Below are 26,637 nucleotides of genomic sequence, written 5' to 3' on the forward strand. Positions count from 1 at the left end.
ATTTGAGCTTTGTTTCAAAGAGGTGTTTGAATTCATCAAACTATTTTTGAAGCATAAAGGTTTATTCATAAGGACTTCCTGCCTTTTATACCTTCCTTATACACTCAATTCACAGATTCTCCAGTTAAGGGCACAAAAAGAACTTGTGAATTTGTTAGACAATTTAGATTTCAAAATGTATTTTCTCACATAATACTGTTATTGAAATATATTAAGTTGAAAATACAATGAATATGTTTCTAAGTCTTGTAACTAGACCTCACATCTGCATAGTCAGAAAAAGTATGATGGAGGACAGATTCGAAGTCTTGTCTCAGCAGGGTATTATAATGATACATATTGTACATGCAGAACCTTAGAAACTCTCATAAATGTACTGACAAGAAGTGAGAAGTAAGTGCTTTGTAATCTTTAATCAGCCCAACATTCAAAGCCTGCTGAAATTAGAGCAGATCTTCTTTTCAGCAGGCTTAAGGTCAGGTATTTTACATATATTTAAAAATAAACTCAGCAAAGTCATTGCTGGACCAATTCTTGTCCTTCCCCCTCTTAGGACTTATCTGCCCAGCTATTCTAAGAGTCAGGCAGGTCTCCTTTAACAATAAATACCAAGTTTTTAACTTTACAGAATCAGTCCTCAGTTAAAAGTCAGTTGAATTCCTGTTTTATCTTATGCACTGTCAGCAAAATGATTTATCTAAATCTGAACTGCAGAATTTTATTGGTAAAATAAATGTAAAAGTCAGAAACATGGATTTTCAAATACTGTATTCACAGAGCTGGCAATTAGAAAAGTCATCTTTGACTTTCTACTGGCACTGACAGCAAAGTCATTAAGAAGAGTTACATGAATTTTCAGGCTTTTCACGGTAATTTTTTCTGATCACATTACTAGTAATCTTAAATCTCTAAAATATCTAGTGTGCAACTTGGGGTGATGGAAATGAAAACAAATATCAAGAAGGATGTAAAATATCCCCAACATAGTAATTCTAATGATTATTTACAAAGATATTCTAGCTCTTTGTCTGCTTATCAGCTCAACGCTCCAAAAAGTTGGTGATTCCAGTACAGTTAGTAATAACTATCTGATTGCATTGTGTAATTGGGATTGGACATGGATCCAACACACTCTGGGAGGAATCTGAATGCCATTTGGATGATCTAGATAGATGTGTTACACCACTATGCCAGCTCCCACAGCAATCATACACAAAATATCTATTATTGTCAATGGTGATGTGATAGCTGTTGCTTCATCTTGAAAATAAAAACAACAAAAAAGGGGTTTAAAATCTTCAGTATTTAGAAGATGGAGGTAATGCCTACACAACAAAAACTGCAAAATCATTGAGATGAGCTAGAATATGACAGGAGCAGATCAAACAAAACTAAGCAACACTTTCCTGAAAAAAGGTAGGCAAATTACTTACCTGAACAGATAAAATGTAAGGCACACCAAACACATTCTCTCACTTAAATTATATGCATTCACACACCCACACAGAGATTTTAAAAGCATGTTCTATATGAGGTTATTATACATAAGGGCATATAATAAAAAAGTAAAATAGGGATTACTAATTTCCTATGTGTTTAGTCACTTTGTCAGTTATGCCATAACTGTAAAACCCTACAAATAAATGGTTTCTTACAAGAATATAAAGAATAAAAAGACTTAAAACAAAAACCAAAAAAATCCTCAAAGTAAAAATAAATAAAAATACCAAGATTAGGGAATACCCCACAAAACAAACCTCTTAGTGGCTTTTATTCTATTTATTAAATATTAAAGGAGGAATTAAACTATACAAAACATTAAATATTGTAATCCTTTGCTATGTAGTCCATGCACAACAAGGCTAGTGACTCATAAAAGACCTGAAAGCATCTTTGGCAGGATTTTATCCTCAGAATGCTGTAACAACTCATTGTGCATTGTATGAATGTGAAAGGAGAAAAAAAGCAAAATTTACCCTAGTACAGTTTATTAACTCAGCAGATTTTTCACTGATGGAAGAAGCGAGCCTTGTATCTTGCATTATCATTGATTATATTATCATCCTATACTTAGTATCACTTCCTTTAGCAATGACAGTGTGGTTAATATCACAAACAAGCAAGAACTGTACTGCTCTAATTTTCCACTAAAGGGCAACTTTGAACTGCTGGTAGATTTTTTACCTTCTATACATATTTGTGCTTGAGTTGGGCCTTTGGGCAGTACAGGAGGTCAGGTAAAGATAAATGTTGTTTTGTCTAGTGTCAGTAACGAATAAGAAATCACCTTGGCTTTAATCCCCTTTGGAGGATATGGGAGGTGATGAGAAACAAGTTCTTGATCCCCTCTTCTTGACCTCAGCCCCCTACCCAGCACTTATGAGGCAGTTGGAATCTGTGTCACTGCCGTGGGCTTTTCACAAGCCCAGGATGAACGGAGGCCTCTTTTCTGTTGATTGCTCCTGCTTCTGCCCTTCTCCTGTACCCAGCACACCCCTAAGGACAGCAGTCTCACATTTTGAGTTGGAAGGAATTGGTTGAGATTCTTTGGCTTTTCGTGAATAGCATTTCAATTACCACAGCTGTTAACAGAGAGATGTACCCCATGTATATTTATTATTACCATTAAAAAATTGACACATTATATTAGAGTGAGACTAGATTTTGTTTCTGTTGGTATGACTAACACTTTTTTACTTTTGGTTTTAATTTTGCCTTCCACTCAAAAAATTTTTAGAAACTTTTGCGTTTCAAGGACAATCTTCTCTGATCTCCAGTTGAGTTATAGCACTCTTGACATTCATATGATACAATACAGACTGAGGACAGCTTTTTGTTTGAAAATCTCTACTGGCTGCATCTTCCCACAGTTTTGTTTACCATCTAACACACTCAAAATTCTGTCTCTGGTTTCCTGAGTTACTTCTCAACTGGGGATTTGATCTTGAAACACATATACAACTTTCTTTAATTTGCTAAAAAGCACTGTCTGTAGAATCGGCGTCAGTGCTGTAAAATGTTCTGCAAATGCAGAGAGCAAGGCACATGGGATCTGGCTGTGACAGTACACTTTTGAAGTTATTGTTGATATAAACATTGTCTGTAATCAAAACACTAAATCAGATAACAAAAATAATAAGTGCCTCTTCTACTGACAAATAATAATTAAAATGAATCTTTTTTTTCCTTTTGACATTTTAGCATATATTCTCCTGAAAATCTGAAATTATGGATAATTTCACTTTTGCTGCCTTTTTTTTTTTAAATAAAGCTTCTTCACTCCTTGCATCTCCTTCTACAATTCTTATCATCCCTCTTTTCATACAATACTCAAAAATGTCATCTCGGGATAACCTTTCGCTTGCCCTTTTTAGCAGATAAATAACCTCTAAAGAAATCAAACTTATATTTTCCAATTTCCCACTTTGAAATAATCAAGAGCAGAAAATATACAAAGAAATACTGTTATGATTCTTGTTCTTGAGCTGAAATCATTAAATTATCATTTGACCCATTTTAATAATTCAAAACTATATTTTTTCTTTTAATCTTAAAAATGTCAATTAAAGACTATCAGTTGTAATGATAGCCTACTGCCTTTGATGAAAATGATTCATTTAGAAATGCAGACCCATTTTAATGCATTTATTAATGATATTCTTTAAAAATTAATAAAGAAAGGAGTAGATTTAATACCTCCAAATACTAAAAGTGAAAAGTGTATGAGGGTATCAGTGTCACTGGGAATATCTGCAAATAGATCTGGATTGGGCCCATAAAGTCAAACCAAATGGGTCTGGTCCTGCTTCATTCCTTATTTTAATGTCTGGAAGATATGGAAGAATGCTGTTTAAAGTACTGCCTTTAGAAATGGTAGAAGTCAGGGGTTGCTTGGGACAAAGGACCACTGCTGGCTCACTGTACTGAATATAGCCTTATAAAAACCCAGCTGGGAGTCTAAAAACCCAGCTGGGAAAAAAACAAAGCAAAACAAAACAAAACAAAACAAAACAAAACAAAACAAAACAAGAGAGATGGAGGGAGCAGGAAGGTTAAAAGTAGCAAAATTTTGATTTAGAAATAAAAATAATTTAGACAAAATATGGAAGTAATTTACATATCTTAAAACTATTAATGGAAGGCACAAAGAAAACTGTATACAAATGTTCATGTGTCTCTTCCTATCTCCTCCATCTCAACTGACTTCAAGGCTTTTTTTTTAAAATTTCCAACACCTCTGCAATGGAATTCTTGAACTGCATTATTTGCCATAGGATTGATTCATGTTCATGACATAAATCAGGTCTCTGGGATTTCTAGCTGTATACAAATGAAATTCGTTTCTTCCAAAGCCATTGAAACTTCTCTAAGTATTTCCCTGACTTTTCTCTGGATCTGGCCAAATGTAACAAGAACTTGCTAGATGACCATGGTTTCTCGGCAACTGTAGATGATAAAATAAATAAATATAAAAGTATAGATGTACTTTCTGTTGAGTGTAGTTCAGAACTTTCCTCCCAAAAAAATATACCTTTGAAGATAACTTCCCACTGGGGAAGACTAGAGAAGCAAAACTTAAGAAGAGATAGGAGACACAGAAGTTGGACTGATTTTTATTTGCTGTTGCATTAATTTTTCAATATTTTGGTTTGAATTTCCTGAAAATCTGTCAACACAGCACTTTCTGGTAAATGCCATAGGACAGTACTGACACCTGAAATAACCAAAAAAATGAAAACAGACTTCTGTATCGTATATGAAACTAAGACAAATGAATAAGGCTGGGATAGAAGTAGTACTTTCAGGAATTTAAAAGCAAGGAACAAGAAAAAAAAAAAAACAAAAAAAAAAAAACCCTAAATCAACGTTCCAATGCTTAGCAACATTCTTCAGTCAGGAGTAGACATAACATAAGCATCTGTACTTCTTCATCTGGACCATGTGGGACTGGCCAAAAAAAATCTGGTAAATGCCATAGGACAGTACTGACACCTGAAATAACCAAAAAAATGAAAACAGACTTTTGTATCGTATATGAAACTAAGACAAATGAATAAGGCTGGGATAGAAGTAGTACTTTTTGAAAGATCCTAATATAGATGTCACTCAGCAGACCCATCATGGTGGTCACACATCAAAAGAATCTTCTGCTATCAAGATCTGTATCTTTATTCAGGAATTTAAAAGCGGAGATATCGTAGAGAGTATCACTGAACTAAATTAAAATAAATTAAATATTGAAGGAGTTCAAGTATTTGTTTTTCCAGGTGGAAAACACTACATATGTGAATACAATGATTGAAAAAAAACCCACCTTAAATCTTCTATGCATTTAGAGTATTTGACAATTAAAAAAACCTCCAGTTTCAAAGTCTGAAGTGCATGGATGTACTAGATTTCATGATAACTCCAACCAGGGCTGTCCTCTTGAAATGATAAATAATGCAGAACACTCACAATGTTTTAATTTATGTCTTTCAGTTTACCTGCACCCTGAAAGTCAGGATGTCAAATTAGGAAAACCTTATGCAGAGTGACCTGTGCATCAAATCAGTATATCACTTTCTCCTTCCCACTTAAAAAAACCCCAACTTCTGATAAACAACTTGAATTGATTTTTAGTTAATGCAGATGCAAGCAGACACTATTTTTAGCAGGAACTTCTTGTCCTAGACTCCCAGACTCTGAGACTGAAGCCAGGCCCAAGCTTATTCAAAGTGACTACTGATAATCCTTTAAATTAGTGGAAACTTAGAAATGCTGGTTTTAACCCATTTGGATCCTTAACTCACCCAGACATAAAAAGGTATAAGTTTTAATGTTTGGTTAGCATTTTGAAGTTTTGGAAACAGAAAAGAATGCATGGACAGTACCCAGAAGCTTATCTAGAAAAGTGCAACCACAGCCCCACAGCCCTACTGCTGTTCCTAAAATAAAGGGTGATTCAGATGGCTGCAGCACTGGGCTTCCTCTAAAATCAAGTACTTGCATAGTCAGGCTGGAAAAGACATTTAAGTGACTTCATTCCAATGATTTAATGGGGCATAGACTCCTAAATATTTTTGTGGGCAAGACCTGTAGTGCAGAGTCTGCCTAACCTTAGATATCACTAACTCTGCCTATTGACTTCATAGGCAGCCCTCGGGAGTTGGATGTCTGAAAGCTTACTGCTGTTTCAAATCTAAACTAGGTATGTAAAAGTAGATGCCCTGACTTTTGCTTCAGTGGTTCTAATGAGATAAGAGAAAAAGAAAGTAGTCTGGCTCCAACATTCATTATGATTTTATGTAAATTATTTTAAGCAGGGACTCTTGCCCTCCAGTGCACAAGGATCCTGAAGTTGATCTACTTTTTAGAGCTAGTTTAGGAAACTTTCAAAGATTTTGCAAGTCAACTTTATATTTGCTTGGAAATATGCAATGATGGTAGGGTGTGTGTGTTCCAGCATCATGAAAAGCACCTTTAAATACTTTAGCGTTCTTTTATCCATTTACCTTTCCATTCTTGCATTATAGAAACCGTACATTCTTTCATTGTGAAAAAATACTGGAGAATTATTATTCAGGTAAGATTTTTTGCAACATTTATAGGCTAATTGTCTACATAGTTCGTATGAAATGTAATTAAAAAGGCTCTAAAAAGAACTACATATGGGACGGCATAAAGAAAAAATCAGAAACAATTGTGGTGATGGATGCTAAGGAACAAAAATTAGGATGTATTAGCTTGCATAGGATTTCACAGATATTTCTACAGAATTCAACTCTTTGTACTGATTTTTGAGACTTTTGTCATAAAGATAGAGCCTTGAAATTTTCTGATCATCATGCCTGAATGAGCTCTCAAATTACAAATATATGCATATCTATTAGAAAGCATTCTCCTGAGGCTGGAGTTCTGGCATCCGGCTTTGTTGGGAAAGGAAACCATAGAAAAGAGAAATGATAGTCCTGAATCCTAAAAGGTTACTGTTCTCAGTAAGAAATCTCGGCTATTTACAGCACTAGGCACAAAAAAAGATACCAAACAGCTTCCCCGTAGCCAAAATGAGGAACACATCTGGATTTGATATTCATTCCTTTTCTAGCAAATGGCTGTACCAAGTTAAAATTTTCAAAATGTCTGTTACTTTACATACATAGATTTAATTTAATTTAAAACAAGGCTCACTGTATAAATGCTTCACATCTTCAAAGAGAAGCTTCCTCAAAATCATAGCATGAGAGCTTCCCGTGGTTTCCATGGAAATGACCTTTCACTATTTCCATGGTAATGGATCTAGTTTTATATATTTCTCTTTTATGAGACTTTATTATACCAACAAAGCTACCATCCAGAATACAGTCCTTAACTTATGGATGTGAACTTACTGAGAGAAATCATCTGGCTCCCAAGCCCCATGGGCACACTAAGGTTTTGTATGTCTTTTTAGTATTGTGCAACAGACTTTTGAGAATGATCACCTACTCCAAATTGTCAGTAGAGAAATGCTGACATATTTTGCTCATTTCTGTTTCTAAAGGAGTCTCTGGATTCATCTGCTGCAGTCTTTTCCAGACTGCTCCATTGCTCCCAAAGGCAGAACAGCTGGAAAAAAAAATAGAATGGACTGAGAGCTCAGAGTCTTCTATAAATTCCATGCTGTTGATCATATCCTGCTGTGAAAGAAATATTGTCTAGGGCATTTATTGAAAATCTATAGACCTTTGGAATTATGTAGGCTTGTTGATCTTTCTTTTAGAATTTATACTTTAAATTGTTTTTCCCTTCCCTGTTTCTTTTTTCTTTTCTTTTTTTTTTTTAATTGTTATGGTCATTTTTGATGTCATTGAAAGCTAAAATCTTCTTTACCCTGGAGACAAAATGAATGGAAGCAGTGGATTCAAATATATAAAACTGAGAGCATCAGAACAACCAAGGTATCCCAGTCCCCAGCATCCTTGACACTCAGCTAGACCTATGGTGTTAAGTGCTTTAAGGTGTTATGGAGATGGAGCTTGGATAGGATGGTGCTGCCACTGAGGTTCACAGATAAAAACACATACCATTTAGAGTAATGTTCCAGCAAGGTGCAGTTTGGAAGGAAATTTAAATATATATATATATATCTCTTAGTACAGCTGCTTCCATCCCTGTCACAAGATCTAGGGTTGAATAATAAAGTAAACCCCCTCCCATCCAGAAAAATAAACAAATTAAATATATGACAAAACTATTAGAGAAGTGCAAATCCCTCCGAGAATGAGAAAAACACATAAACCTGATTGAGCAATTTAGTCTGACTCATGTCTAATTGGTGATGATGCACAAGAAAGGAAGAATTCATGTCTGTCATTCAGGTTTGAGTTTTCTCAGCTAGCCATTAGAAAAATGCCATTTAGAGTAAGTTAGACATGAGACAAACACAGGTGGCTGTAAGACAATGTTTGCATGCAGCAAAGGTAAAAGAGCCACTTCCCAGCATGAAATTTAATTTTAATGCTCTTTTTTTTTTAAACTAAAAATAGGTCAAAATAGAGCTCTTGCTCTTAGAAATGTTCTAACTCCTTCATCTGCTTCAAAGGAGATAATGACCAACATATAAATCAATTGTCATTAAGTAGTCAAATGGTATAAAAGCACATATATTGCTTTACATTACTGTTAAAGAATATCTAAAATGCTAGGATCATCAATTATGCTTTTTGTTAAGGTACTACAATGACACTGACTATCCAGGCTTCAGCCTGCTATCACTGAAAACATTCCACTCCATTTAATTCTATTCCTTGCACATTTCTAAATGAAGAGCACTGCAAGGAATGACTTTTATTCTACATATTGAACTCACAGCCTTGTCAGAGAAATATTGGGGCTGGAAATACTTAGACAGAACACTCAAAGAAATATGATGTCTGAAAAAACAGACATCATCTAGCTTTAAATCTCTACAGGGTTTGTTTTTACACATGAGCTACTAACATTTAGGGTTACATTCATAGGACTGATTTTGGCCAATTACTTCAGAATGAAATGAGATCAATCAATGCCCCCAAATTGTTTGTTTCTCTCCACTAACTATAATGGGTGTCTAGGTGATTAGATCATTCAGTCAAATGAATTTAATCCAAGACAATTGCAGGCAACTGACAGTACTAAAGGATAGCATTTCGTTTCTGGAACAATTTCTCTTACACAGCATTTTTGTGTCACTACTTCTTCAGTGCAAATGCTTAAAAGAGTTTCTGAAATTATTTTTTTAGTGAAGCTCATATCTTTATAGATAATTATAGATATTTATTTTATCTTTCTTTTTTTTCCTCGAAATACTTGAAATAGTCTTGTTTAAAGAAGGCTCAAAGCTTTTACTTAAGTGAAATATTTGCTTTTGTCAACCAACTATTTTTGTTTATGACAGTGGATTAGTTTTTCTCTTAAATAATGCTGATTTCCCATTTATTTCCACTGTCACTTGACATTCTTTCACACTTACAAAGACAGACTACCCAGTTTCTTGTCATTATCTATAGCAAAGATGTTTACAGTGGTACCTACAAAAGCATTTGGATCAGGACAGTAATATACTGCTTCCTTTTTCAAAGGTATAACTCTAAGTGTTGTCAACATTTGCTTCCAACAAGGTAATACTCTGTCATCTTGAAAAAGAATGACATCAGCAAAGGTAATTATCCAAGAAAGAATATTAATTAGAAAATTAAAAAAAAATCAATAATTTTGCAAGTCTGGAGAGACTGGGCCCACATAAGAGAAGACAAAAAAAACCCCTCAAACAAACCCATAACTAAAACCCAAAAAAAGACCATGTCAAAATACTTAAAAAAACCCCCAAATATAAAAACACAAAGAAGCACAGAGACTTAACACTGTTGAAGCTTTATTACTGTACCCCTGTGGCATGCAGGTATGTCACCACAGAGTGCTGTCCTGCCAGAGACTTCTATAAAAAGAAGCACATCAATGGCAGAAATAATTGATTTAAAAGTACACCTGAAGAAAAATACCAAGTGTACTGGTTGTAAAATGATGTCTCAAAGTTCAGTTATTGAAGCACACACAACTGCAGCTCCTTCCACCTCTCTCTCCCATGTAGGGCACAGCAGTGACATTACTGTCTGCAAAGGAAAATTTGCCTTGGTTCTGCAAGCGGGCCCTGTGGTTACCCCCTCTAACCAAGGAATGCATGGTCTTCTGGCATGAAATGAGGGTTGTTTCTGTGATCTCTGAGCAAGCCTTTGGACAGGCCAGTTTGAAGAAGCTCAAGAAGGAAAATATTTTCCAAACCACCCATAGTGCTATTGTCAGGCATATTGCTGTGTACTGTCAGACCAAAAAAGTAATATTTCTGACAGCAAAATGAGCTCTTACATTATTTTGCAATTAATGTATGTTCCAAATAATAGATTATGTTTCAAGTATTTAGCATTAAAATCAAAAACTAAAGGCAAAAGGATGGATGATGTGACACTTCTGGAATTGGATTCACTGGTATAATCTTTCTACACTCTATTTTCTGATCCATCTAAATAGCTTTGTAGCTGGTTAAAGCATGCCCCATACCTCCCAGCTGTAGGAACTGTCATAGCCATTTGGATTCAGGAAAGGATTATGTTCTCCTCTGCTTTTAATTACCATCTTTCTGGCCATAGTCAAAGCAATACTTGAGCGATTTCTGTTTAACGTTTCGCAACTATCTGAATTGTAATCCACCCACTCCTTTTGATAAGACATTGAGTAGTGACCTGAAAATAGTGTTGCAAAGAAGTTTGAGAAAGAACCTGGCAGGGGAGAAAAATTGCAAGGTTAAAGATCTGATAACCACTGGTTACTAATTTAAACTGCTAATGGTCTAATGGAGCTGGAGCTAAGAGTCCTATTGATTAGCTGAGGTTCGCAAAACATCCACTCCCAAATATAACTTGCTGTATATAGTTACATTTACAAGGCAAACAAGCTAAAAAAAGAAGAGCAACTCTGCCACACAGTAGTGGCAATGAACATAGTAGCTGTGAAGCTCTGTGATGGGAAAAGACATGCATTTCTTCATACATTTACATTTTAAAGTTTTAATGAAAGAATATTGTCAGGGAATGCCAAGCCCACTACGTGTTTTCCCTTTGCAGTGCAGTGACAGGATCCTGCTTCATGTTGCAAACAAGAAAACATTTTGTATTAAATGGGGAGTGAATATGCAAAAATGAAATTGAACAAGTTCCTACAGCAAATCTGCTCCCCATCAAAAATAAAAGGGAAGCATTTATCAAAGACAAAATCATTTCACTCCTTTTCTTATGGAGCAGGTTCTTATCAGATGTTTAAATGCTGGCTGTTGGGAATTTTTTTCTGTCTTCAAGAAAGCTGCAAAGATGCTAGAGCACTTCCTGAGACTTCATCTGCAAAATAATTTCTTCTGTTAAAAAAATAAAGTTGAAATTAATTCATGCATGTAGAAATAACTGACTGAGTCAGACTGTTAAATGCCTTTTAATATCTAACTTCATGGATTGATGCTATCACTTGATATACAAAAACCTGCAAAACTTAAAAAATGTAACATTCATAAGATCAAAATAAGATTTAATTTAGAGCTCTTCCTGTAGGGTATTGTTTTTTGAGTTTATCTATGTTCAAAAACTAATTAAATTGTCCCCCTAAGTCCATAATAAAGTGTTTTTCTTTTTTTTTCCTTTGATGATGGCTATCAATTATGAGATTTTAGTTTATTTTGGCCATAATCTGGCTCTCACTAAGCTAAAAAAAAGGCGTATCATATTCAATATGGTGGCCTAAAAACTGGTGCTCATCAGTCTCATGCATGGCTCTTAAAAAATCCCAATACAGGAAGTCTGTCCTACTTAGGGAAGTTACCATATCCTCATTCAACAACCCCTGCTTTTACCACCATTTCACCAAGTTATTGCAGTATTGAAAGGCTTTATTAAATGAAACTTAGGATGGGACTTCTACTTATGGACACCAGGGATGATTTTTCTGTCACAGACATCAAATTATTTAAAAATGAACACAGGATCCCTGAACCTCAGGAAAAGTCAAAATCTGCACAAGGGGAGTCCATCCATCCAGCATGGATGACACAACCCCTAGCACACCAGGGAGCACTTAAAAGTGCACTGTACAATACTGAGACTAACAGGCTCCTCTCAGATTTAACTGCCAGCTAATATGGGCCTGGGTTACCTAATCACATTGCAGATTAGTCTAATAACTTAACTTTGGCAGTAGTACTGCAATAAAAAGATTCATAATGGAAAAGGTGATGATGTGAACCTTAAGCGGAAAGACACAAAACCATACATCAAGAGACAATTATGGGTCCCAAGTACAGCAAGCCAAGCAGGTGATGACTATCATCAAACCTGTCAACAGGCAGTGTGCCAGCTTGCAATCCTGATGACAGTGAGTGTTTTGTTTATTCTTTTGTGAGTAATGTTGGTGTGCTATTTCTGTTCTCTGGCTATATTTGCAAGAAAAGTGCAGGATCCTACCTCCTTTCGGTCATCAGTGTTTCCTCAGACGTGAATACTTGAACATCCGTTTCCCATTTCAAGAATTAAAAGTGAAAATCATTCTCATTTGGAGCATCAGCTTCACCATAATTGAGTGTTGAGTTAGCCCCATAGCAGATCTTTAATGAGATAAATGTTATTACAGACGGTTAAAAAATAGTTGAGTATGGTGAAACTATCTCTCTGCAGAGATCTGAGGTCTCTCTTTAGAGCCTGAATTTCAGGTTCTTTTCGAAGACAATTCAAAACTGTTCTTCAGTCTTTAAAGAAGGAGTAACTCAGAAAGAAAGATCTGATTTTCTGTATGAATAGCACCATTAAAGTTAACACATTTTGTAAGTAAAGTATTCAGCTGAGTATTATCTGCCATTAAGATAATTAGGTCTAATTTTGCCTTGGACCTTAGTTGAAGCTTTGCAGTGGGAAATAATTTCTAAAAGTTTTACCTATTTAAGCAGACAAGTTAAATAGGGGATTTTTAAAGACATTTCTAGCTCATTCTCAAATCAGATTTACTTGACATCAGAATTACATTTTTAATGTGCAAAACTCTAGCTAACCATTGTTAAGGAGCTATATTGGGATTTCTGAATGGAAACCATCAAGCTATATATGTCTTCAGATATGCAGATATGCAGTGCCAGTGAAAGCATCTTGAAAAATTACTATCTCATGATAATATAGGTATGCCATACGGAGTTGTCAAACATGTAAAAAAATGACCTAAAACTGTGCCACTAGCAATTTTCACAGTCACTATGTTAAATGTTTAAGACTTCATCTATAAAATTAGAAGCCAAATCCTCTTTTGATTAAGAAAACAGCTAAACAGTAGTCCATTTCATGGGGAATAAGACCATTTTTTCTTCAAAAGAAAAATTGTACCATCCTCTTGCTTAACCTTTTTAGTCATTGCTAAACATATAGGTAAATAGAAACTTCTATATCTGAGCAAAACCATTGTCACTGTTTTTTCCAGATGAAGAAGGTCAGACACGAAAAAAATAATTGTTATTCCAAGCTTTACAGGGCTCAATTAACTCTTTACTCAGGCAAATTCCCCATTGATGCCACCAATATTTTTACCTCAATTACTACCAAATCATCCAATAATAACAATAAAAACAAAATACATGGAATTTCAGAATGAAACTGAAAGCTTGCAATAGATTTGACTGTGTACTAGACCACTGTGTTTTTCTCCAGTATTGCCATATTTCCTTTTGTTTTCAGTGGGAGCTGTAAACCAGATTTTTGGATATTCTAAAATATGCATATTTTTCTCTATGTTTTCCCCACTATTTCATCCAATTTATTCTGTATTGTCTCCTGGATTGGGCTGATATACAAATTGAGCTATATTCTCTCTCACCCTTGAAGTCCAATACATTGTTGAACCCACACTGAATCTCCAGCAGAAATTACAGAAGTGCCAGGAGACACTGTGCTCAGTGGAGTAGCCTAATTTACTCTGAAGTAAATGGAATTACAGTACTTTGTGACAGGGCACACCTGATTTAGCTTGTGATGATGTTAACACAGATTTACACATATCTGAGGAATGTGGAATTTAGTCAAGATAGCTGTTTAAAAGGATTTGAACAAGAAAATTCAACACAAAGCCTCAACATTGTACAAAAGAACTTCTGAAACTTTATTGTGAATTTTAAAGTACATTTAGAAAGGATCTCATCCTTCATATCATTAATTAAAAATAAATTTAAAGAAATCCACATACTAGTAGTTTGAGCAAAGTTCAGTACAGACTTTTTGAAGTCACAATATATACATTGCATGAGAGTGCAATAAGCTTCCAATTACATTAGGTATATATTTCTAAAATAAAGAGCTTTGATTTGACATGTGTGAGAGGCATACTGTTTACAATGAAAACATTTTACAAAATATAGCAAACGAAAAATGGAATTTAATACATTTGGAATGTACAACTACTTTATACTTTTTTAGGTAATTCTTTACTCAAAGTGTACAAAAGTCCATTTTTAAAGGACACCTGTTCATTTGCACTGTCCAATACTGATTAGAAATTATTGTTTTAAAGATTCATTACTATACATATCAGTGAATTCTTACTCAACTCCATAGCCACTACAATGAAGAAAATATTACAGAATCATTGACAGCATCTTCTTCTCTCTAAATTATGCATAGATAAATACATAGCAATGGTGTCTATTACTACAATAAAAGTGAAACATTTCACCTGATTTTTGCAACTATTCTTTGCATAAATATAATGCGTTATATAATATATATATATTAGTTTATTTAACAATCAACTGATTGCTTATTTTAACACTCAGTAACATACAGAAGCACATACACTGCTATCCTTAAATATTTTCCACTCTGTAGTGGCTCATAAGGTTCAAAAAATCAACACTGTAAATTTGTAATTCTCAACCTGGGGAAAGAATATTCCTCAGATGGACTGGTACTATTTATACAAGTTAAACTGTATTATGAATCCATAGCGTCCACCTCCAAAATACATGACAGGAGTAATATAGTATACTGTGGCTACTAACTACTGCATAATCATTATATAGGAAATCATCACATCAACTGTTTTACATTTATGATTACTCATTACATTGTATCACACACAGACCAAAACTTTCCCAACAGATGGATCTCCTTTTCTACAGTTTTTCATGTTTTAGAGAAAAATCATCACACAGTGACAATGTTATGTCTGGGGAAGTATGAAAAATGTGTTTCCTTTTTCAGGACAAAAGAGTAAGAAGTAAATTACTAATTATATTACAATCAGGATGTAGAATTAAATCTTTAAAGAGAAAGTAGAGTTTTCAGCATTGCAATTAAAGAAATTACGTACTGGGGGTGTGGGACTGTCACTCAAAACTGTGTGAAAAGCACACCAGAAAATTAGTTAGGCAATAATGAATTAAAAGTTGCACTTCCCTTTCAAACGGAGCACAGTAGGGTTATGTGATTTGTGTCCAACCACTCTGCAATGTGTTATCTGAACAGCTCAAAGTATTTGCAAAGGACAAGACAGCTTTGCATTCATTATTGCCGAATAAAAGGAATATGCTGAAATGTGTAATGACCGATGGTGGATTTTTAACAACCACCAAGGATGTCTGAGACATTCAGATTTGCAGAAGAGAGCACATTTTTCCTTTTCAGGGTGGACAAAAGCCCATCCTCCATGGATTTGCAAAAAACCACCCTACATGGATTTGCTTGCCTACTTTCTCTTTCAGCCAAAGTTAAAATCAAGTATCTTCCACCAAAGAGCTTTACTGCATTTCCATTATAGCTGTCTCTTCTATGGAGAAAAAAGTACTCTCTGCAAAACACTACCTATACTATAGCAGTGATAACTTGGAGGGCAGACATTGGATTTCAGATGCAAACAACTTTGGATTACTCACCCTGGAACCCCTCTTTGCTTTTTCCTGCTAAATGTAGTAGACTAGGCTTTCAGCTGTCAACCCTGTTAACAGCAGGAAGAAGTACCAATAATTTTGCAGATCCACACGATGTTTTTCACTTTTGCTGTCCACTAAGCCACCAGAAACTTCACGGTGACAAGCTATAAGAAAATATGCACCACAAATTTGCCTAATATCTATGCAAGAAGAGCACAGCAAGCCCACTGACTTCAGTCATGCTACACTCGCCTGTCCACCACACGCAACAGCACACAGGTGAGACTGAACTGCCTTGGGAACCTGAAGGGAACAGAAACAAGAAATCCCTGGCATGGCTCCTGGAGACAAGGTTTAATGGCAAGCTGACAACCTGTTCTTTAAGATTTTTCTCTTAAAATAACAAGTAAAAAAAACCCAAACCAAAACAAAAACCCCAAAAAACCCCAAAAAAACCCCCAAAACAAACAAAAAAACCAAACCAACCAACCAATCAACCAAAAAAAACCACAAAACCACAACACAAAAAGACACAACAAAAAACACTCCAAAACCCAGAAGCTTTACCAGTCAGAAACCTGCCCAGCATTACTGTATTTGAGTGTCACTTTAGGTTAAAAAGAAATCTTTTAGCTTACATTATGTGGCATATTTTTTCTCTATTTCTGTTTTAAATACACAAAATAGCCCACCCCTTCCTTTGATATCTTCAAAGAGAATAACTGAAGCCTTCCAGGATCCTTGACAGCTTAAGTATACAGTAGGAACAGTTGACAATTACATTAGCTTTTCCCAGTGTGCAGAAAGGATGGCTAATGGAATTAATGAATCGCTTGCTGTTCCAGTAGTCAAAAGTCTAAATAACAACATGACCTTCAGTCAATGCTGCTGAAGAAACATTTCCTTAAACAATTCACAATCAGTGAGATGACCTCAGATTGCAACTGTTTGTAAGTGATTTCTCTGCTTTCTGCTTTAATTTACGCTTTCTTGTGTAGACCTACATGAAGTTTAACTGTTTGCACCAGTTGCTATTTTCCCTAATGACTGTTTATAGCAAACAGGGAGGAAAAGTACCATGATTTAAAGGTTAAGTCAGCTACTATGAACACAACATCAAGCTAAAATTTTCATGAAGCCAAAGAAATGCTCCCAAGTTTCTATTTTTCTTGGAGAGGTAATAAATGTTTATTGTATGTTAAGTTTCATTTCAAATAAAATAGAGTTTTAAAAATAAAGATGAAAAATTCTCTTCTTGCTTCTCCTTGTTTCTATTTCATGTAAAATTCATTGCCGCCAGTGGTGGGATTTTTGGTTTAAACCAGTGTGAAAAGAAATGAAGCATCTGTTAACAAAATACTATGTTTCAAACTGCTTGTGTTTCATAGTGCTAAACATTTTATTAAAAAAATTAATATCCCATAAGAATTCAGGGCTAGGATTGCTGTTGCTGTTTTGAAATAGTATTTGTCAGAGGGATAGTGGGAGTTAGTTAACATCAGATCAACTCATAAATGCAGACTGCAAAACAATTTTTATATGTTTGTGGGTTTTGGGTGTTTTTTTGTTTTTGTTTTTGTTTTTGTTTTTTTTTTTTTTAAAAGTTCCAAAGCTGAAAACAGTATTCCTAACAGAAATGGTATTCCTTAATTAACTTTGAAGAGAAGGGTTGGACTAACCCTACATTTTTAATCTTTTTAGGATTTAGTTTGGCAGGATAAGAAGTTATAGTGGAGTAAAAAAAATGATTTAGTACAGTGCCTACAATCCACTGATGCTTAATATAGTTGATCATCACAATACTTAAAATGATAGTATTAAGTGATTTATGCAGTTGATGACATGAATGTTTATGACAACCTCAGCCTCATAGTTGCATCTGCTTGACTTTCACCCACTTTATTTGAAGACATGCATGTGTAAAGATCAGTAGCAATTGCCAATTTGCCTGATGTACCACATCAGGATACAAAAACTGCTACAGATTTTCCCCCTCAGGTGCAATTTTGTCATACTCCATTAATCCTTTCAATCCTCCCCCAATCCTGTGGACATGTTATTTAGTAATCCCTGATTGTTGTGGTGAAGGAATATTAGAAAGTCCCTGCTGTCTGCAAGGCAGAAAATTACAATGGTCGTCTATTAAATTTGGCTCTCACAGTGCCCCCCTGGATCAAGCCTGCTTGTCACAAACACAACTAGTGGCCATAATGTCAGGACGAATTATCACCAATTTCCAAAATGTCAATTTTAAACTAATTTTGTGTCTCGCAATGTCGCCTCTTCAGCACCCAGACAAAGGCTGTATTTTTAAAGAGGGAGAGAAAAATCTTAAATCAACACATCACATAGGGTAGCTTCATTCACTTATGCATGTCAGGTTTTCAGTTTTCAACTCCCAACCGGGAACTCTCCCACATGATTGCAACCCATTGTGCAACTGAACAACTTGGCTTTCTTCCACTTGAGACAGTTAAAGAGAGATTACTGGGAGCATTCCTTTCCAGGGCTGCTCTTGTTAAATACAACATTCTCTGTAAACACCCGCGTCTTTAATTCAACATTTTTGCATTGCAAAGTAATCTATCTACCTGGGTCTTCTCTCTCTCTCTCATATGCACACAACTGCAGGATTTCTATTTCTGATCATGTATATCCCTATCATATTTTTCCCATACAGACAGAAGTCAAATTTATCTACTTTTTAGGAAAAACAAAAAAAGTAAAAAACCCCAGCCTTTCATCAGCTTGATTAATTTAAAGCTGTAAACCTTGGTTTAATTCTACTGACATGAAAAAGTAACAGCTACAAGCTCCCAGTCAGGATTTGTGATTGATTATCTAGTGAAGCCTTTAAACAAAAGCTTGTTTGCTCATTAGTTGTACTAAGGTCTTTAGTGACATATACAAACACAATCTTTAAGTAAGAAAAAATATGACTAAATATTTAGAGATTTTAATTCTGAAAAAGGAGATAAATAAGCAAATAAATTAAACAAACAAACAAACAAAAACAACAACAAAAACCAAACAGCCAAAGGTTTATAATCAACCACAAAACAGAGCAAAATTTAAAATAAAGCTCTTTTTAGGTAACTGAGATATTTGTTGTTGTAGCATTTTATTCTCAGATCTGACTTGTCTTTTGGAAGCATTGTCCTGTCACTACTATCTCATCCTTCAGAAATTCACCAAGATCTTATCCTTTCTACAGTAACAGTAACCACGAGTGTGATTACATGATCTACATGCTTGCCTCCCATCAGTTATGTATCTCAGCATACTGCTGCATAAATCACTCTTACTCACCCATGGGTACAGTGTATCCTGCTCCCAGACCACTGAGCTCGTTTTGTTTGTTTTGATGTACACAGAGCATAAGGTGTGGGAAGTTTTCTGCAGAAGGGATCATATTTAAGCTTGAAAAGACTACTGAATCCTAACCCAAACAACACACCGAAAGAAAAAGTAAAATAATATTGCACAGCTACTTTTAAAAATAGTTGAGATTTTTCTGTTGTATTTCAACATTTATAGTACCATCAGAAGTCATCTACAGTGATACTGGCTTTGTCTCCTTGCAGCACTGTTGCAAACAGCAGGATACTCTTATGGTAAAACACTTAAAAGTCTCAACATATTTAGCTTAAGAAATCCTAATGCATGCTGAGCAATGATATACATTCAATATCTGACAGAGTGATAAGTGAACGAAGTGAAAAAGAAGGTTTAGGTGTCTAATTCTGACCCTCACATCTCTTCAAAGGTCATACTAGTATAGTAGCAGATACCATGGACTGCAAAACCTGTCACACCAGTCTGCACTGCTGCCTACATTAGCCCAAAGGACACTGACGCACGGACTTTGCCTACAGAGATGCTCACTCAGGACAGGCCTTTTCACAGCACAGGCAGAACCCAACCATGCCACAACCAATGGTACAAGCCAAACTGTTGGCAAGGAGTTTATCTTCTAGCACAGTGCAACAGATCTACACACCTATACATGGAAATTGCACCTGACAGCTCACTCTCAGTATCAGCATGGTGTTTCCCCAATTGAAATCTTGCAAATATCTGCCCAGATCCCACAGGACCAAAGGTTCACATAGTTGCAATGCTGAGGACATCCAGAAACAAACAGTAAAATGCATCTAATGCAAATGGAATCAGAAATATCTGTTTGGAGGTGCCTCATGATCTCTTTCTGTTAAAAACTCTCTCCAGCCATATTACTGATGTCTTAGTGATGTCTCTATGTGTTTTTACTCTCATTTAGACTGTAAGCAACAGGGATTCAGCCAGGGAACTGCTTGCTAAGGAGGAACCTGGGAGTTACAAACTGTTCATCTCATCTGCCTTCTATCTTGCTTTTGTTTAAAGGCATTCCTACAGAATATATTCACCTTTGGCGTATATATGCCATAGGTCTCTTTGGGAGAAGCTTCACATTGATTTGGACTGCAATTGCACTGGATTTTAAGATGGTTCATTGTAACATTTGGCTTCTGTTTTTATTCTATAAAATAAATCTTCAAATGTCATGAAATTAGATCTTCAGGTGTTTTCATAAACAGAGATTGTCCAGTACTGTATGAGGACTTGTTTAGCATCTCAACTGGACAGCACAAAGTACTTTTGGGTTATTCATGACAGAAATTATGTTTGTCTTCATAAAAACTGTTGAAAATGACTTTGAATTTCCTTCTGAGACTCTTTAGCTATTAAATACATACCAGTTCATGTTCATTAGACAATATGAATAATGTATCTTTGGCCACCATCATGTCTTCTCTCTGAAGCAGAATCCTCAGTATTTCAATAGGTACATGTAATCCTGTACATACAAGGACATGTATATATCTGTTCTCATATTTGTGCATGCACATGCACATGCACAGTCACAAGACAACATGATTGCCTTCATATTCTCCTTGTTTGAATTATTTAGGCCCAACTAAACTAATGGAGCCCAAATAACTAGAAAATCTACACTAGCCAATCAACCTGAATTGATAGAACTAAGTGGCCAAAATGAAATTAAATAATTAGCACTAAAGTAAGCAGCTAAAAGATATTATTCACTATTACACACTAAAAGAATCATGACTTTAAGATAGTGACACAGTAAGAAACTTCATCAAAGAGGCCAGTTCATTGAGTTTCTCCTTGCACAAAACAGCATCTACCTCTTAAAGTTTTAAGAGGCTGGCTGATGCCTAGCTCTTTTTGTTTTGGCATTGGGTTGGGTTTTTTTTTTTAGATTGACTGTCATCACTAGTGTTTCCATTTAAAATATTCTAACTGCCAGATTAAATCACATTTCAAGTGAAATAGCAGACAACATCCTTATAATTCTGTGATCTTTATGAGTTCAACATGAGGCAAAAGTGTAGGTTTTTCAAAAGCACTTAGTATAAAATGCAAAATTTCCAGACATTTTAATGCAAATCTTTTGCTAACCCTAAACTGTTCAGATAAAAGTTTTATCCTCAATGAACTTAAGGTTCAGTTATGCTGTGCACAAAGCCAGTACAACTATTTTTAAATAAAATGCTACACATAGTCAAGATTTTCAAAAACAAACCCAGATAAGGCTATCTTTCTTATTTTTCAAAAATAAAAGTAGATAAGGATATCACCATTACCTTAGGAAGTGAAAGCGTAATTGTAAAATAATAATGATCATCTTCAAACAAAGAAAGGGAAATTATAATCGGAAGCAGTTTAATATTCACCTTCAACAAGAGGAAGATGTTAATTTCCAGCTGTTTCCATTTTTAATTGATGATTTTTTCTGTGGTGTGTGAAAGCCAGCCAATTTTCTTCAGAAAAGTGCTTCTATTCACTTAACTCGGTAAGAACTAGATGCTTCTTATTGGTCTACTGCACCATGGGGATGGGATAAAATATGAAAGCAAGGATTTCTTTATTCTAGCTAGGAACATTAACTGTTAAGCTCAGTGGGGGCAGAAACAAAGGTGGCATTTAGATATAACTAATTTAGTATCTAACCAAAGCAGAGCCCTCTTGGAGAAGAGAGAGACCAAGGGAATGCAAAATTGTACATGAATTATTTCTGAGTCAATTTCTATAAAAGCAGAACTTTCTTTTATGCTCAAATGGATTACACACTTCCTTTTATAATATGCATATTGTTCACATTTTTAAAAGATAATGTAATGAACAACTACTGCTAAGAAAGAAAGAATACTCTTTTCTTTTCTTTTTTTTCAATATATTAAAGTGCAAAGGTCATCTGGAAATGTGGCCTGGACTGCTTTTAAAAACACAGATTGTGGGACAGATCCTCAGCTGATATGAAATAGTTCTGTTAAGTTTATTGTTCAATTAGAATGCAATGTAACTATGATTACAGATTGCTTACATTACCATATGCTAATAAAATAGCAAACATGACTTGCAAATTTTGTTCTTTGCTTTGTTTTGGCTCCTTTTAATTGCTTGGATTTTCTTTAATTGTAAAGAGTGTATTTTGAGGGGATAAATTCTCACTTGTGCTGTCAGACCAGGCTAATCATTCCCTACTTAACTACATTTCTAAAGACCTAAGATTTTGCTTGAAAAGGGTCTTAAAAGCAATTGATTTGTGTTCATTAATCCATAAGCATTTGATTTCAAATCAGATTGCCAGCAGACATAACCTCTCTGCATTGCTACAACAGAGACTTGATTTGATTAATCAAACAGCTCTGATTCACTGGATTGTCTACAGAACAGTTGTCCCTGACAATGCAAATAGCTGCTGATGTGGTACTGGCATCCCAGATTTCTAAAACTGCTATGTTTTCCTCTATGAAGACATCAGCACTTTATATCTAATTCAATTTTATTCTTGTATATAAGCACTTCTGCGTAGGATAGTACATAGTTTTTAATCCATGTTCTACCATTTGCTTCAAAAATAAGCATCACCTGTAAGATTTTATTTCTCAGTTTACCCTTTACTGAAAGAGTAATATTGATATTTCTGTATTCTAAAACACTTGAAGTTATATAAACAATTTATATATATATATATATATATATATATATAAAATACTTCTATGTACCACTACCATATATACACTACTATAGTACCACTATAAATAATTTAATTTTTTTTTAGGAGCTATGCAGCAATATATCTCATGTAAGTATTTTTGCCTGTTCTGTTTGAAAGAGCTGTCATTGATACAGAATTAAATGCATTGGTCTAGGAAACAGGAAATTTTTCTAATTAAAAATTCCAAACCCAAATATGCTAATTAAGTCTACATATTTAATGCTGACTGTTGATAAAACAGCACAAGCCAGTAACGTGCAAATGATGTATGATTCACTTCCTAGCAGATAATGGTTACTCCACAGGACTATTTGTTCATTCTCCTGGGAAATAAAGCAAAGGTGAAAAAAAATAGGCTTGCAATCAGGGTAAGAAGGGAAAGTAAGAATACTTCTGCTATATTTGGTTAGGTAGGAAGAAAGTAGGAAGAAAAGCCAAAGAAAGTAGGAAGAAAAGCCTAAAGAAGCAGAAAAGCTAAGCCTGTAACACCAGTAAAAAAAGCAGGGGGAGGCACAAAACTTTAATCAATAGATTTCTAAAAAGTGACAGTTCCCAAGCCCCAGAAGAAAAAACTTCATGGACTTCAAAGTTCGAGAATAATCATGGACTGAAGGTTTTAGGGGAAGCAGTAAAACTGTGAAGGAAGCAAGTACCTACTTTTTTCGAGTGGTGCCTTAAACATTGCAGTTCCCAAGTGTGGGCTGATGTCATGAACTGGTTCACCCTGCTGGTTGACCCTGAGGAGCATTAAGTAACTACCCACTGATAAAGACCTTTCTGAACCTACCAAGAGTTTTGCTTTTTGGGAAAACATATTCTTAATTAAAATGGTCAGTTCTTCAGTATTCTGTCAAATAAATACATTAGCTCAGAATAAGCAAAAAAAACCTCAGCCATCCTATCCTGACTGCCAAAGTGCAGACTGGTTAGATTACGTTATTTCTCATCTTCTGTTTGAAACAATCTGTTTCTTCTTATGATTCAGAGAACTGAAGGATGGACCTTCTGGTATGATTTTAGTCTAAACCCACCATATTGTTTTGGTAAGCTTCTTAGCAAGTACTTCTGTATATTAAACTGAGTATTGTTGGTTCTCCTGTGAGATAAATTAGCTTACAAGCATTCAGTGAACAGGCAGCCTCCCCTCATTTAACATGTGATAAAATGATAACTAGATCACTCATGGGTTTACTGGCAATGTATTCATGCTTTATAATTCATATGTTTTAAAATGAAAAATATGTATGTTAGTACTTGCATCAGTTACTTGTTTATGATTTGGGCTAGATTTTTCTTGCTGCAGTTTTATGTATTTACAGCATTTTGAACCATAGTGTGTCTATTCAATGGTAATTGCTTAAAGAATTACAGAACAATTGGTGATTTCTCTTCAGATTTTTGGCAGAACTTGAAGTCTCAATACAAGTGAAAAAAAATCATTTGTTTGAGAAATAAAAAGTGCAACTATTTTCATTATTACACTGGCAGAAATATGAGCAATTTTCACAAAGAGAAGAAATCAGTATGTGAGGAAAAAAGTTTTGAGAAAGAGGTTCAAGACCCTCTCCACAACTCTAGAAGAAGCAAGCCTTCCTGCATTAGCAATCTTGATTCAAAACAGGGATGTGGTCAAAAGTGAAACTTCTTTTAGAATTTCAGCTACTCTCAGCTGGAGTTTTTCCCAGCATGCAGATTAGGATAATACCCTGTCTGTGTAAAAAGAAACGACCACAACTCCAAACAGCAGGAGTGCTGAAGTCAAAACAGTATTGCTTGACAGAACTGAATAAGCAAGTCTGAATGCTGCACTTACTTAGTTTTGTTTTCCTTAACAGGAAAGATGTGCCCCATCATACACTTGTATTCATTCCAAGCATCTATCACCTGAGTTTGTGTATGATGTTATATTGCTTGAAGATGATTCTCACAGCCTGAGCTTAAAAGAAGAAGTTTTGACTCAATTGAAATGCAAAGATAAAATACTGCATTCCTCTCCCAGCTGAGCTTTTATTTAATGTGCCAGATTAAGAAGCTTGCTCTACATTACTGGATCAGAGTCAATACAGTTTGTCCAAGAAACTCAGAGATAAGGGGGAAACAGTTCTTAATCAGGCAAAATTCTCAATAAAATAAATGGGCACTTTGCCTGAGTATGTTCTGCAGAATTTAAAATCATTACGTTTGCCTTGTCTGAGTCTGAAAAAGTGGACTGCTGCTTTTATATCTAAATTTTGGGACAGCTAACTCAATACAGAAGAGAATAAAAACAAACTTCTCCCTTCCTGATGTCAGTTTTTATCACGCTTTAATCAACTAGGAATCCCCTGAAGAAAATTCACACAGCAAGTTGGAACAGCATAATCTGAAGCTCCAGTGGGTTTGGATTAAGTACAAGGCATTTTCCCAGTGTGTTAAACTACTTAAAAATATCACAGACCCATGGACTAGAAATATTATTATTTTGTCCCCCATGATTAGAAAATAACATCTATTTTATAACTGTACAAGTTCCTGTTATGGGCACAGACTATCATAACAACACTCAGAAGTATTTATTTTCTTAAAATAGTGGATGTAGTCTGATTTGCATATTCAACCATTTTCAGTTGAATATGCCTCAATCTTTTTCTGCTAATTTCATGCTGTTCTTCTGTTCTAAAGATGTTAAAGTATCACAGACACTAAAACCTGAAACTCAATTTACATAGCTTGGAAATTTTTTTTTCCAGAAATGTTTATCTTTAGACAATAGTAAAAAAAATGTTATCTATATGCATAAATAGCTCAAAAGTGGGCCATGACAAGGAGTGTCTATGTAGTATCAGAGATTATTTCAATGTGCTTAAAACTACTCCTGGCTTATCACCACTCAAGAATTCAGAGCTGCATATTTGTTACACAGCTATAGTAGAGCTATGCTTACAAAAGCAGCAGCTTGGCACCTCAGAGGTTAAACTGGTAATTGTGAGAAGGGACTGAGCTTCAGCTTCCATAATTCTTGCCATTCCAAATGAATTACTGCTTCTTGTTTAAACCCAGCTATTATTCAAGAAACTGCAAGAGAAGGACAGGTGCCACAGGACAGAAAAAAGTGTTAGAGATCTTTGCACATCCTTCAGCCTGTTTGTGGGAGGAAGAAAGAGGGATTATCACACAAATATGAGGATACAGTTTCAACTCTTGATTACAAGCAAAACTATCAGGGAAACAGTTGTGATTTCACAAGTACAAAATTAAAGAATATGAAACAAGAGTTGGGTTCAGATAGCCTTTACTTAGAGTAAGTAGAGTTACATGCAACCCTAACCTAAAAAAAAATAAATAAAATAACTTGGGAGCAAATTATATTAGCACCTTTTTGGCCTTTGTCCATGACTATAAAATGGCATTAATATAAATGTGACTCAGGCTTGAGATCCCTGGTCACTACTGTAGCCAAGAGCCTAAGTGTATGAAATCTCCTTGGCTCTGCTAAAGCACTAGTGCTAAATTCTGGGAAATGATAACACTGATTCATCTCAAAACAGTCTATATATAACAGCAAGACTAGGCACACATAAAATTATGCACTATCTTGCCCCAAGGTTAGCAACATATTCCTAGTAGAAGGAAGAATGTTATTTTCATT

At 35.1% G+C, this 26,637-nt stretch overlaps 1 protein-coding gene across 7 annotated transcripts in view; it reads right to left on the bottom strand.

Annotated features, from left to right (window-relative positions):
- PCDH9 (protocadherin 9) overlaps positions 1-26,637 on the bottom strand; it is a 671,353-nt gene that overhangs the window by 626,131 nt on the left and 18,585 nt on the right. Inside the window, exon 3 of one of the 7 annotated variants that reach the window (XM_039714632.1) lies at positions 14,155-16,246. The exons of the other annotated variants lie outside the window; for them this stretch is intronic. Within the exon in view, the coding sequence (XP_039570566.1) occupies positions 16,181-16,246 (66 nt within the window). The 3' untranslated portion in view covers positions 14,155-16,180. Of the gene's footprint in view, positions 1-14,154; positions 16,247-26,637 lie in introns of those variants that run through there. 7 annotated transcript variants of the gene reach the window in all.

Source organism: Passer montanus, unplaced genomic scaffold (genome assembly GCF_014805655.1).
Source record: "Passer montanus isolate IOZ18808 unplaced genomic scaffold, ASM1480565v1 scaffold30, whole genome shotgun sequence".
In the NCBI taxonomy this organism is placed as follows: Eukaryota; Metazoa; Chordata; class Aves; order Passeriformes; family Passeridae; genus Passer; species Passer montanus.